This window comes from Gopherus flavomarginatus, chromosome 3, assembly GCF_025201925.1.
Source record: "Gopherus flavomarginatus isolate rGopFla2 chromosome 3, rGopFla2.mat.asm, whole genome shotgun sequence".
NCBI classification, from domain to species: Eukaryota; Metazoa; Chordata; order Testudines; family Testudinidae; genus Gopherus; species Gopherus flavomarginatus.
This window is the reverse complement of record NC_066619.1, coordinates 156042854-156057117: the sequence shown is the minus strand read 5'-3', so window position 1 is coordinate 156057117 and position 14264 is coordinate 156042854. Positions and strand designations below refer to the sequence as shown.

Genomic DNA, 14264 nt, shown 5'->3' with positions numbered 1-14264 from the left:
GGAGAGCAGCAGCACAAAGGGCCAGACTTTAACAGGTATTTCGATACTTATAAGCACTTACTGGGATTCTCGAAAGCGCCGAGATGCCTAACTCCCAGGGGAATTTTAAAATGTGGTCCCAAGTCCCCGTACAAGTGTTTCAGTCCTCAGCAGATGGCCTGAGATCCCTAGGCTGCTCCACTGAGTTCTGGCCATTTGGATTTGTAGGGTCCAAGCTCCCTGGGAGGTGGCAAACCCCAATGGAACAGGTGCAGGAAACACTTCAAGCTGAAACTCATGGAGTTTTCTGTCTGCACAGGGGACGTGATAGATCATCGTTGGTCAGATCAGTCTGTGACACTTCTGGGGGAAAGGATCATTAACACAATGCCACTTCCATCTAGTCTTTTTACACAACCCACCTCCCCCAGACAAAGCCAGTGTTTGCAATGGAGACAATAGCACTAGCTTTCAACTCGGCCACTACCCTTTAAAAGCTTCCCCTCTTTTTAAAAACAAAGATATATGAACTGGGAGTCTTTAGAACTCTCATCAGTACTTAAAAACCAATTCCAAGAGAAGGCTGGTGATTATTCTGGATTAGGCGATCAGCACGATTAAAGCCCTGTCTACACACAGAGCCATGCTGTGTCCAGAGACATTGTTCTTCAGACAACATGGGCATGCCAGTGGGGCGGATGGGACAAATGCTTTAAGAACAGTTACTGCCGACTGTGCTTGGCAGCCTGTCTTATATGCTATGACTGGCAGAACCATGTCAATAGAGAGTTTTGAGGACTGGCTCTTGGGATTCATTTCTGGTCAGAGCAAGTTTCACAGATTCTTAGACTATTTTTCTCAGGTTTTAAGTGACAAAGATCTGATTATGCCCATTAGGGACTGGTGTGCACTAGGGGCAGAGTGGATCTGCACTGGCCCAGCTGGAGCTCCAGGAGGGATGGTGCCAGAGTAACCTTGTGCACAGGAGAAGCACGCTTGCGACACCCTCTGTTAGAGGGGTAATGCAGAGGCTTCCCTCCAGGGCCAGCCGATTCAGCCAGCCAGGGCAGGGGGGAAGTGTGGTCTTGATCCTACCTCTTCCCTTCCCACTTTGAGGTGCTGGGGACTAAATTGTGAGATACTCTGTGGAGAACAGGGGACCAATTGCAACTACAACTACAATCCAACTCCTAGTAAAAAAACAAAAAAAACAAAAAAAACCTGCAAGAATAAGCTGTTGTAAATAATGAACAGCAGGTTTTGGGCTGCTACAAGCTATGATGTCATGGCTTCAGATCCATATCTACACATCAGTTCAATCAGCATCAGGGGAACATGAAGAGGAATGGCTTACACCTCGAGTGTTTGCTTTGGCATATAAAACAAAAGAGGCCCATATGCCCCAGCAAAGCATAATAGGGTTGTATTATTCTTTGACAGGTAATTTTCTCCATAGTGAAAATATATCCCCGCACTCTGTGCATCACATGCGCTCTCTGCTGAGGTTACAAAGGGACCCATTCCAGCAGGATGCAGCAATTAAGTTGGCTCCAAAGTGCAAGAAGTCCCACAGTTTAGCGGTATAGCTGTGTGCGCCCCCACACTCCAGAGCTGTTGTCAAGTTGTTCTGCCCCCTGAATTCAACAAACAAAAGGAGGCAGGAAGACCGGGTAGTGGGAAGGTGGAGGTGACCTGGGCTACCTCGAATGTCTCCCATAGGGTCAGATCCTTAGCAGAGTACCAATCTGTGTAGCTGGGCCCAGATTGAGGGCAATATGGGTGGCATCCTCTCCTCAACTGGCACAGCAGCTGAGCAGCTGCTCCATGGAGGTTTCTTCAGCCCAGTGGATGAAGTAGCCCTGTGTTCCCCTACTGCAAGCCCCCTGTAAAAAGGATGCCAGCAGGATCCATTGAGTCCCTTCAGACCCAAGCCATGCAGAGGCAGTACTGCCATGTGTCTCCCACTCCTTGTCAGGCGACACCTCTCCGCTTGCATGGCCAGGCACAGCTGTAAGGCCAGGAGAAGGGGAACAGAGTTACCTGATCCCTTTATAAATTGATTATTCATTTTCTAGTCAGAATGCAAAGTAAGCAGGGAGAGAGGCTTGGGTGCTGTGGTGATGAACTCCACGCTGGCCTCTGCAACTGAGTTCAGCCCCCTGCTGCAGGTAAAACCCATGTCTAGGGGCAGGCTGATGGAGAAGAGTAGCCTGAGAGAGATGGGTTTGGTGATACTGCTGCCCTCCCCCCTCAAACCAGTCCCTCCTACCCCTTGCCATAGACCCTGTGTCTCCTCCATCACAACATCCACCTCAGGCCTCTAAAAACCCTCAGGAACTGGCCTGTTAGGAAGAGTTAAATCCCCCCTGGATTAGCCAGCCCATAGGTATTTTACATGAACAAACCAGGCCTTTCTCACAGCGAGAGCTATTCCACCTATGCTTGGTCTTACCATGGTCAGGCTTTTTGGTAACTACAAAGACCAACTGCTCATCGGGAGTGTCCAAGTCCTGCAGGCTTAGGGAGGTATTGGTGATCACCACCCCGGCACTGCTGTGCACTCTGACAGGCACCAGTGTCATCTTCGGAGGTTCGTCATTCCGTCGCTACAGAAACACAAAGACAGGCAGGCTGGCCCCGAAGAAAACTCACTCCCAAGAAGAGCAAACTCACCATGAAGATTTAGTGAAGAGGAAATTCCCCTGAGATAAAAATACACCTCCTTGACTTGTTTTACCATTCATGGTTTTAAGAGCATTTTTTTTTTAGACTGTAGTGTTGTAAGAGTCTCCTGCATGTTGGTCAGCATCCTGCCTATCCCGAGATGGAGGGGGACCAATAAATGCCTTTGCCACACACCCTGAGAAAGGGGAATTGGTGCACAGTTGTGTTGCCCCAGCAGGATTGTTATGTGGTCACACTCTGATCCCTCGTTTCCTCCTTGCTCCATGGGAGAGCCTATCGAAGGGAGATTGTGTAGCCTAGTGGACAGAGCACTGGGATGCAACTCAGGAGAGCTGGGTTCTATTGCCAGTTCTGCCACGGGCCTGTTGGGTGACCATGAGCAAGTCACTTCCCTGCTCTGTGCCTCAGTTTCCCCCTGTGTAAAATGGGGATAATGAAACTGATCCTCCTTCGTAAACTCCTTTAAGATCTACATTTGAAAAGTGGTATGGAAAAGCTGGGAATTCTTATTATCTATGCCAGCCCCAGGTGCATGTGTCATCTCTGCCAGTACGACAGCTGGTTCATACTATTTCCCTGGTCACACTAGCTTAGTTGCACTGGCTGGTGTTTTGGCGGGTGAAGCTATTCACTGCCTGCCTGCTGCATAGGCAAGCGGTGGCCCTGTAATTGGGGTAGTGAGCAGAGAGGCATAAGGGGGCACCTGATGCTCACTCCCTCCCCTGCGTGAGTGTTCAGAGCGGGGCACAATCTGGTGCTAGGTCAGCAGTGGCAATAACACTTTAAAAGCCATCCACATCGTTGGGTGGGGCTTGGTTAACCATGCGCAGTATTCCTTAGACAGCGTGTACCTGGATGGTGATGTTGACGCTGTGCGTCTCGGACCGGCTGAAGCCATCGCTCACGTAAAATGTGAAGACGTCATTAGTCGGCTCGATGCTTTCATGGACGCTCTGAAAGTAGTAAATACTGTTCTCCAGCACATCGTGAATAGAGAACGATGCATCCGAGTCTGCAGAGCCCCCAGAGCCCAAAGTCACACCTGCAAACAAAGCACCAGCTATGAAAAGATGCTCGTTTCACTAAGAAAACAACGGGAGTAAGGAAACGATCCCAAGTTCTGCTTTTCTGTTCCTGCAATTGATTATTAATGTGTTTAGTGACCCACCCGGAAAGCTGCTTCTTTGGCACTATGAAATGTAAAGTTCTTGTTGTTTTACATACAGTGGCCGGCTTCCGTCCCCTTTTATTAGGCTTGCCTTAAATGATGAAGCAGTTACTAATGCACCATCTTTTCCCAGCAGAACCAACAGCCCAGCTCATCCTGGCAAAAAGAGTTTGGGTGCCAACCATTAAAGGTCTGTTTAATCGGAGCTCAGTCTTTTTTAAAACACTAACTTACTCCTGCTCTTCCGTAAGATGCAGTAAATATGTAATACTTAGCAGCCTGCGGGCCCTCGAGGAAGGAGAATTGTGATTGCTGTTATAAACCACTACACCTTTGCAATCATGTACCACACAGAGGTATCTTAGAAACCACAGTTCTTCCCCCTGCACTTAGAACATAAGATAACCATGATAACTGTGTGATATCTTCTGGCAAACAATGCCCCACTGTACTTCATGTAGCTGTGTTTGGAGAGTGCCTAGTTTGGTCTGGTGGCTACAATTATCCTGAGAGCTTCACGCACGTCTATACTCTGAGTCCTCTACAACCTAATCTATTAGAAAGAAAAAAAACATCACAGCGGCTGAGTGATTTACAATTCGTCCTCTCCATTCCCTGGTTCTAATCCTGGAAGCACTGATTGATTTCAAATTTCCTTCCTCAGTGACTGCTTCCATAGGGGAGAGGGTGAAAACAAACATCTCCGCCATTTAAGTCTCCCTGATGAGACAGAAGCAATGAAAAAAGACAGGGATTTACCAGTGCCCTAACAGTAACATGGGCTTGTAAATTAACACAGTCTAGAAGAGATGCTGACAAGACAAGCCCAGAACAATAGGAAAAGCTGGGAAGGATGTTTCACAACAAAACAAACAAAAAAAGCTCCTTACTCAGATTTTTTTTTTTACTCAGTCCTCTCAAAGGCAAAGCTCTCATGGATCTGCCCACACATGGACAGAACAAAAGCTGAGGGCTGGATTGTATCTTTAGGGTCCTCAAGCCGTGGGAGCTCTCTGTATGTAGATCTCCCACTTTCCAGCGTCCTCCCCCCAGGCAGAGGCTGGAAGCAGCAAAGGAAGGTTAAAGCAGGCAGAAATTTCATTCATTTCTCTGCAGAATTCTTTCTGTGCTGGGGAACTGCCCCTTACAGGGGGATCCCAACAGGAAGTGCTGCCTGGGGAGTCTGACGGCTCAGCTCCAAAGGAACAGCACTGCCAAAGAGCCAGATCAGAGCCAGAGGGAAGCAAGGGCTGCTGCAGAGGCATCAGATACCCAAGCTACATGCAGAACTTGTGGGGTCTGCAGGGTCTGTGAGCCAAGCCACTGGGTTCTTTGGTGCAGCCACTCCAGGATGCAGGGGGGTGACCAACCAGAACCCTGAACAAAGAGCGTAGGGGGAAAAGGAAATTATAGGCAAAGGACACCAGGACCAACCACTCCTGATAGGAGCATCTACATGATTTAGGAGCACAAGTTCCAGGAGGAATGTTCATGGATAATATGCGAACCTAAACCTTAGGTACTGCAGCTAAGTAAGAGAAATAATAGCAGCCATGCTTCTTTGCAGCTTAGCTAGTTTTAAAACTGCAGTGCAACATTTCTTAGTTGGAGTCAGGGAAGGATTTCTATGGATAACAAGAAGTGCCCAAGTTAGAAGAGTAAATATTAAAAATTAAACAAGGTCTCTGTAAAGGATGTAAACCCCTTTGTTGAGACAATCTCTAACTTTTGAGAGTTAGAAGGAAACTTTCTCTGGGGGCAGGTTATCTCGCAACTGCTGACTGCAGGGTTTCTCTGACGCAGATGGTGCTGGCATCAGAGACAGATGCATGAGCTACCCCATGCTTCATCCAGTCTGGCAATTCTTGCGTTCCCATTTCCTGACCGAATACAAGGAAAAACAGGCACATAGTTTACCTGTCCTTATGTTTTCAATGTATCCATATATTGGTAGGGTAATTATTGTAACCATTAGGTCGTCTTTGGCTGTATCGTAGTCAGTGGCTAGGAGACGGTGAACTGACAGCGGGACCCTGCCTCCCTCATCAACCTGAAAAAAAAACAAACACACACACACACAAAGTAAAAAGAAGAGGAACAAACATGCTTCAGAAACAAAACTAGGTTCAATAACCATTGCCAAATGGCCTTTATAATCAGTTCGAGGAGGATTTTATCACTAGTGTCTTAAACTTATCCCTTTACCTGTTTCTGTATGAATTCTCTAGCTCATTCTTACTACAGGTCACTGTTGGAGTATGCAGGGGGTAAATCCCAATTCTTCCCTGGACACTGTATGTTTTATACAAGTTCCTGCACCTCCCTACCCATGGGTATAAACATCCAGTGTCATGCTGGGATTAGGTTAAGAGCTTATCTTGCCCCAGCAGCAGTCTGCATGCCACTGAGCTAGTGTCAGTACAATGGGAGCAGCAGAGTGTACCCCGCAATGTTACAGTGATCAGCTGTGAGTTGTGCTGGGTTGTGGTTTGCTGAAAGGGAAGTGTTTGATGGCTAGGATGAGGGAGTGCAAAGCTGGGAAGGGAGGGAGAACACATCAAAGGGTCTAGAGAAGCATTCTGAAATGCGCCATGTTGAGCCAAACTTCCAGATGTTTTTCGGTTGATCCATCCCCAGCCTTCTGTGTGTCACCTGCTGATACAATGCGCCAGATCCCCAAAAAGTGGAAAGCAGCATCCTGCCACTGATATCAATGGCGGCACACCAATTTACACCAGTGGAGGATCTGGCCCACAGTGTACAATGGAAATGACTTGATGAAGTTCTGGGACATGGGGGCACTGTTAACTTCATCAAATAGTTTCACAGCAGTTTACACACACAAGACTGCATATGTGACACAGTGCTTTCTCGCATCTATTCTAGACACCAGTTCACCATGGTTGCAGGGCAGCCAGAAAAACGACTGTACAGTTGTTTACATCACATGTGCTCCTGCTACAACTTCCTGCATTCTGGGCAATTACTCACAGTGATAAGGTCAGCAAAAGCAATGATCGAAGGCTTGTTCTGGACAGATGTAATAGTGATGGTAAACGTCTGGCTGTCGAGCTGATTGTTGTCAGCATCAAAGACGGTGAAGTGGAAAATATCTGTGACTGGCTGATTGTCAGTCTCAAACTCAGCTGAGTATCTGTATCAAGAATCAGATCAGTGAGTCACACAGACAACCTGCTGAAATGATTTCACTTCCTGCATGGGCAGGAACATGTCTCATTTCAAGGAGATAACAGGTCAATCCTTTCCCCCTCTATCTCGTCCATCCAGAAAGAACTAATATTTTCCCATGACATTGGGCGAGTGGTATTGACCAGGAGAAGGCTGACGCGAGCGTACTGGCTAGTCAGCCATAGTGAAAGAACATTCAGACAGTTCCTCACATAGCGCACTGCAAACCTGACGTACAGTCATGCACTGAAAGACTCTCAGGGAAAGCAGGACCCAACACTGGGGTGGTTAGGGAACAACACGGAAGGTGAAGGTTATTGTACAGTTAGAGTATAGTCCCAACAGATCCAACCTGTCCTTCCTGAAAGAAGTATGATTTCATTTTTCTTTTCTTCTCAACTTTTAAATCTGGACACTTGACTCCGGTCCACCTGCCTGGCAGACACGTAGAGGGCGATTTTAAAAAACACTCAGGATTGGCCTACCTCTGCTTCTGACTGAAGCCAACAAAACTCCCATCATCTTCAGCAGAAGCAGAGTTAGGCCAATGTTGAGCGCTTCTGAAAATCCTACTCTGTTTCTATCATGATTTTTCATCACTGACTTATTTATGTGCTTAAGCATTACCACCTTCAACCTTCACTTTGCTGACGTTAATACACAAATGTTCCGATAGTATCATTCCCCTGTGAATAGCTGTTCAGTCTAGTCTGTGCTTGTGTATGAAACTACATATATATTGTTGGAAGGACACAGCGACGCATGGATCTTAGTTTGGTGTCATGCATCAAGAGCAAGTAATGGCTCCTTCTGTGTAGGAGCCAAAGACAGGCTCAACTTTGACCCTGTCTGGAAGGAAAATCCACAAACCAGTGGTGCAGTTTATTAACATAAGAACAGCCATACTAGGTCAGACCAAAGGTCCATCTAGCCCAGTATCCTGTCTGCGGACAGTGGCCAATGCCAGGTACTCAGAGCGAATGAACAGAACAGGTAATCATCAAGTGATCCATTCCCAGCTTCTGGCAAACAGAAGCGAGGAACACCATCCCTGCCCATCCTGGCTAACAGCCATCAGGGGACCTGTCCTCCATGAACTATCTATTTTTGAACGCTGTTATAGTCTTGGCCTTCACAACATCCTCTGGCAAGGAGTTCCACAGGCTGAGTGTGCATTGTGTGAAAAAATACTTCCTTTTGTTTTAATCTGCTGCCTATTAATTTCATTTGGTGACCCCCTAGTTCATGTGTTAGGAGGAGGAGTAAATAACACTTCCTTATTTACTTTCTCCGCACCAGTCATGATTTTATAGTCCTGTATCATATCCTCCCTTAGTCGTGTCTTTTTCAATCTGAAAAGTCCCAGCCTTATTAATCTCTCCTCATATGGCAGCCGTTCCATGCCCCCTAATCATTTTTGTTGAATCACTTTTTCAGCATAGACAGTCAGAAAACACTACTTCCTGCTGGAGCTATAGCACAGAGGATACCACTGTTCACATAATATCAGTGAAGCACAGGAGAGGCATGAATTAGGTGTCAAATGTTTTAAGACTGGAACTATTTCAAGTAAAGGATTTTTTTTATATCATCGTATTTGGTATTACCTAATTAAAAAATCAAAACAACAAATACACAGACAGATTTTGAAGACATTCAAGCTAAATAGTACTGTCAGAGTACAAAAATACCCTATCTTGTATACACAATCTTAGCCATTTTTATTATCACAAGATACAACGGTGTAATTATGAGACATCATCTCCGCTATCATTTATAAATACTTTATATCCCAACATTAATAACATATGTTCCCTGCAGATGGTGCTCTGAAATTCTTATTGAGCCCAAGAAGATACGGTGTGGTGAAAAATACCTGTTTATTACCTGATTCTCTGGTTGTTGATATCTTCCATGGTGAAATTATAAACCTCAGAAAGCTCTTCAGCATGCTGCCCAGATGTTGTCCGCATGAGGGTGCCATACATGGGTAGAGAAATTAACTGAATTCTTATTTTCGAGTCAGCAGAATTATTATCCTAATAAGAAAAGCAAGCCAGACAGCAGTATTTGCTTTTGTTTCTTTATGGTGAACATGAAAGAAAAAAGTCAAGTGGTGAAATATATAGATATTGGGCTAGATCTGCAGCTTATGTAAATCGATGGAGCACCTTTGATTTCAGTGGAGCTGTACTGATTTATACCTGCTGAGAATTTGGCACAAAATGTACCTTCATTGTCTCATAACTGAGAAGTGTTCTATTTATCTGTGTCTCAAACTCACACACATGGGTATAAATCTAGCGTATTTTATTTTCAAATCACATTAAATGCCAAGTAGAATTTACCTTGCCAATAATACCCAGTTGCTGCCTCCTCCCACAAAAGATGGACTGAAATATAATTTCTATTTGGCAGAGAGAATATACAAAGACTGGGCTAAATTCAGCTCTTACTTACACCAATGTAAATCTGGAGCAAACTCCACTGAAATCAATGGATCAGTTCTGGATTTACCCTGGCACACTCAAGAGCTGCATTTGGCCCATTTAACTATATTATGTGTATCCAACTGTATGATATTATATTTACTTCTGCATCTTTATTAAAAAGTTTCAGGTGACATCATGTACCACAGTGTCAACGTTTTAAGTCACCGTAACCTCAACATACAAATAAATAAGCCTCTTTCCCTTACCCACAAGTGTAATTCCACTGACTTCAATGGAAGTAAGAAAAGCAGGTTTTGACCCACAGTCTTTCATTACATACATTCAGAGAGCAAGATTTATTTTTTTATATAAGATTTGAGTGCCCACAAAAATCAGACATCTAATGTTGACTTTTGATCATTTCACCCTCCTCCACCACAAACAGTGCTATTAAACTGATGGCACCTGCAATCCCTTTTAATGTATTAAAGTGTGTCAGTACTCTGATCTCTTTTCCTGGGCCTTTTTAAAAAGGATTTCCCAAAAGTGTAGTTAATGCAAAACTGAAAAAATACCTTAACATAAAATTTTCAGTGCACTGAGTGGTGATTTAACCATATAACTACAAGTGAAATCCCCCAACTACCCTGTGGAAACCTCATTGAGTGACATCAGCTTCTGTAATTACACAATGTTCATGAAATCACACCAGTGATGCCAACTCTTGCCCCACTGGTGCTTCTTTTACAGTCTCAGCTCCTGCACTCACATGATGATGTGAGAATCTGCTTTCATTTTTTTAAAAAGTGTTTCTAGCCTTCATGGAGGCAGAGAAAAGCCTGAAAACATGACCCTAGAAATCAGAAAACAAAGGGAAAAAAGCCCATGTATTATTTTTAAAAAAATCTTGAGATTTTAAGCCCAAGTGATGATTTTTGAATGTTTGGGGTTGGCAGTACTGTCATACTGGACATACAAAGCTACAAAAGGCTGTTATTTCTAAGAGTATGACCGAATAGGACATCAACCTCCTGGACACCACAATCAGCTTCAACAATGGAACCCTACAGACAACTATATACAAGAAACCCATGGCTCACCACACCTATCTTCATAGATCCAGTAACCACCCAAACACATTAAGAAATCTGTTATCTACAGCCAGGCGCTCAGATACCACAGAATATGCTCTGAGGAGAAAATTCGGGATATACATCTTAACACGCTTAAAACTGCCTTCACCAAACAGGGACAGACTACCAGAGAAATAGATTGCATCATGGAACAGACCAACCAAATACACTGAGAGAACCTGCTTCAATATGGAAAACAAAAAAAAAACCTTCGACTGCACACCTCTAGTTATCATCTATCACCCCGCACTGGCACCCGTATGAGAGATCAGCAAACAATTACAATCAACACAGTTATCACTCAAGTACAACCCAAACCCCTTCTTCTGGCCTTCAGACAATCCTCCAACCTTGCCAAGCTCATTATCAGAAGCAAGCTCCCTACAGACCAGCCCACACCAACTCAAAGCAGCACCAGTCCCTGCCATAACAACAGATGCAAAACCTGCAGACATAGATCCACTACTACAATGATCAACACCCTCACAACACACCTTTCAAGATCCATGGGTCCTATACATGCCTATCACAACACATGGTGTATCTCATCCACGGCACTAAATGCCCTGATCACAACTATTTATGCTAAACAATCTATTGCACCTTGTATTTAGCTGTGAAGTTTGAGTTCCTTTCCCAGACCTGAAGAAGAGCTCTGTGTAGTTTCAAAGCTTGTCTCGTTCATCCACAGAAGTTGGTCCAATAAAAGATATTAGCTCACCCAGCTTGTCTCTCTAAGGTATTTGTACGTTATTTGCAGAACAAAGAACAGGCAAGTCAATTACACAGCTGTAGAAGTGAGCTAGTGGCATTTTAAACCAGGAGAGCATAGGGTCAAGTATTCTGTGTCTTCATCAGAACCTGAAGAGGAAATTATAACTCCCCCAACCTAACTTACAAGTTGTCAGCTTTAATCCATTATATAAGATATGGATGGGACTCCTACAACCGCATCCTCCACAAACTCCCAGTGACTCATTCACTGCTCTGCAGCTTCCTGTCTTGCTTAAACTCCTATCCCCAATCTCCCCGACTGTCTTCTCCGCAAAAACTTGTATGACGGCTCCTGGTGTTGCTTTCCCTCATTCAGAAACCACCACAGGACAGTTGTTCTGCCTCCCCCATGAAAACTTTTCGATAGTTGCCATTGTTGTTTTTCCTCAACACACACTCCAAAAAAACCCCATCCCAACTATGCTCGGTGCAGCCTTTTCCCCTTCCTAGCGCTCAGGATAACACTGAGCACATTTCATCTTCAAAGAGCTTTACAGATATGAGGTAACACTTTCAGAAGTGCCTAAGTCCTGTTCTCAAAAGAGACATAGGCGCTTCGGAACCTAAGTTCCACTGACGTTCAATTAAAAATAGGCTCCTATGGGCCTAGAGGCCAGACTTTCAGGGGAATTTAGGCACTTAAAAAAATGCAGATCAGCACCTAGCTGGATTTACAGAAGTGCCGAAGAGTATGTCTAACTGAAAAACAAAAAAACAACCCCACAGCGGCGCATCTGAAAGCTCATGTCATGTGGGGCTTGTGCTATGGGGCTGAAAATAGCAGTGTAGCTGTTCCAACTTGGGCTGCAGCCTGGGCTCCGAGATCCTTCACACTCACCTATTTTCAGAGGCGGGGTTGCTTGCAGCACAAGCAGGAATGTCTACACTGCTCTTCTTAGCCCCACAGCACGAGCTCCATGAGCCTGCTGACCTGGGCTATGAGACTCGCTGCCTTGAGGTGGGGTATTTTTGCTGCTTAGGTACCTGGCTCCTATTTAAGTCAGTGGAAACAACTATACACAGGAATGATGGTACCCTGCTTAGACGCTTTTGTAAATGCCATAGGCATCTATCTGCCTCTTTAGGTGCTTAAATACCTTAGTATCTCTAGCCCTAAATCACTTATGAAAATGGGACTTAGGCTCCTGAGGCACTTCGACTTAAGCGGTGTGTGGACTTTGTAGTAGTCATCTCGACAGGAGTGAATTTGACCCTGGGTGCCTTTCTGGACTATTAGATACCATAAGAATATATTCCAGGAGCTCATTCAAATCTATACAAAGTATCCAAAGGCCTAGTACTTTAAAATGCAGAGCAAGACATGCTGTTAATAAGCAGGAAAGACTCCCCTGGGGCCATTTTAATCTGTCAGAGGAACAATTTTCAAGCTGCAATGGTCTATTAATTCAACATACTTTTATAATTTTGTGATTTTTATAGGACATAATATTGTCTCAACAGATATTAATACATGAGGGGGGAAATCACTCCTTGGCTTTGTTTTATATATTTATTTATAAAAGGAGTGAACTTCAGCACAAGGTGGGTGAGGTAATATCTCACTCTGTGTAAGTTCGAACACTTGTCTTTCTCACCAAGAGAAGCTGATCCAATAAAAGATATTACCTCGGCCGCTTTGTCTCTCTGATATCCTGGGAACAATGCAGTTACAGCACTGCATGAACTGTTGTACGTTATTTAAATCTGTAAAACTTGAAAGAGACCAAGGAGAGTTTTTGGAGCAATGGTGCAATAATATTGCTTTCTGGATCTGACACCTTTATATGGCTATGTCCCATATTTCTACCCAAAGCCATTTTTTTTTTTTACAATTAAGTTATATAAGCCCTGAAAATAGGCCATTAAAATGCTTATAGTCCCTTAAATTGTGAAGCTTGTGTACAGGTCCCTTCCATGAAATCTACTGCTAATTCCATTGCTACTAAATCCACTGCTTTGAGCAAAGCACCACACTTCTGTGACACCAGCGATACTGGAGAACTCATGGCGTACGCCAGTAATGTATCACAGCATGATGTCACAGAATTCCAGGTCATTCTTTAGCAAACGAGGAAGAGCCGGTCAATATCAGGGAGGGTAAAGAAGTTTAAAAAAGATGATTGCTGAGCAAACCTACAGGCCTGGTTAGTGTGGGTGTTTAGTGCATAAATATGGGATTAACCCAATTTTCATTTTTTGCTTTGCAGTTCACCTTTACTTCAGTCAAATATGCACAGCCTCAAAAACCTGGTAGGATGAAAGAGTTCATTATCCCCTTTTTGGCAGCTGTAGGCAAGGTATAGTAAAAGGTTGAAGTATTTGACAAGTATCAACATCCTGAAGGTGCAGTGGTCTCCTGAGGGGAAGGAAGCTAGCTGAATGCATTGAGTTTAGTAAGGAATGGATATAAGCTTACAGTGTAAGCCAGGTGTGATCGGGAGAGAGTCACAAAGCTTTTGCTAGCCACCGTGACGGTCAACGAGCAGCCAGGGGCCAGCCGGGGACCATCGCTATCCATCAAGGACACTTCGACTTTCAGCACCGTTGTTGCAGTGGTAATGCCGTCAGTTACGGAGATTTCCATGCTGTCCTCTGCTACTGATGAGCCATCGTGCACATAGTGTAAAGCATTTTGGGTGACATCCTCATACGTGAAGGTGTCTCCTTCCCAAAAAGAAATATAAAAAGAGTGATGACTCTATCCGCTGCATGAAATTAATACTTTAAGTTCAGATCAAATGTCTCAGTCCCAGAAGAAGCAAATCACATAAGCACATGCTTATCTGGTATTTGATGCATCCCTTACAGCTGTGTGAGCACTGATTCTATCTGAAGGTTTCATTAATGAACTAGAATGTAAGCAGGGAGAAGCCATGACCTTCACGGTAGCACTGAAAAACCCGT

At 44.4% G+C, this 14264-nt stretch overlaps 1 protein-coding gene across 1 annotated transcript in view; it reads right to left on the bottom strand.

The window, feature by feature from the left end:
- Positions 1–14264, bottom strand: part of FRAS1 (Fraser extracellular matrix complex subunit 1) — a 319392-nt gene that overhangs the window by 60672 nt on the left and 244456 nt on the right. The window contains exons 39-44 of the mRNA XM_050945248.1: positions 13777–14024; positions 8909–9060; positions 6824–6986; positions 5750–5882; positions 3516–3706; positions 2432–2585 (exon numbers count right to left, since the gene is read on the bottom strand). Of these exons, the coding sequence (XP_050801205.1) occupies positions 2432–2585; positions 3516–3706; positions 5750–5882; positions 6824–6986; positions 8909–9060; positions 13777–14024 (1041 nt within the window). The remainder of the gene's footprint in view (positions 1–2431; positions 2586–3515; positions 3707–5749; positions 5883–6823; positions 6987–8908; positions 9061–13776; positions 14025–14264) is intronic.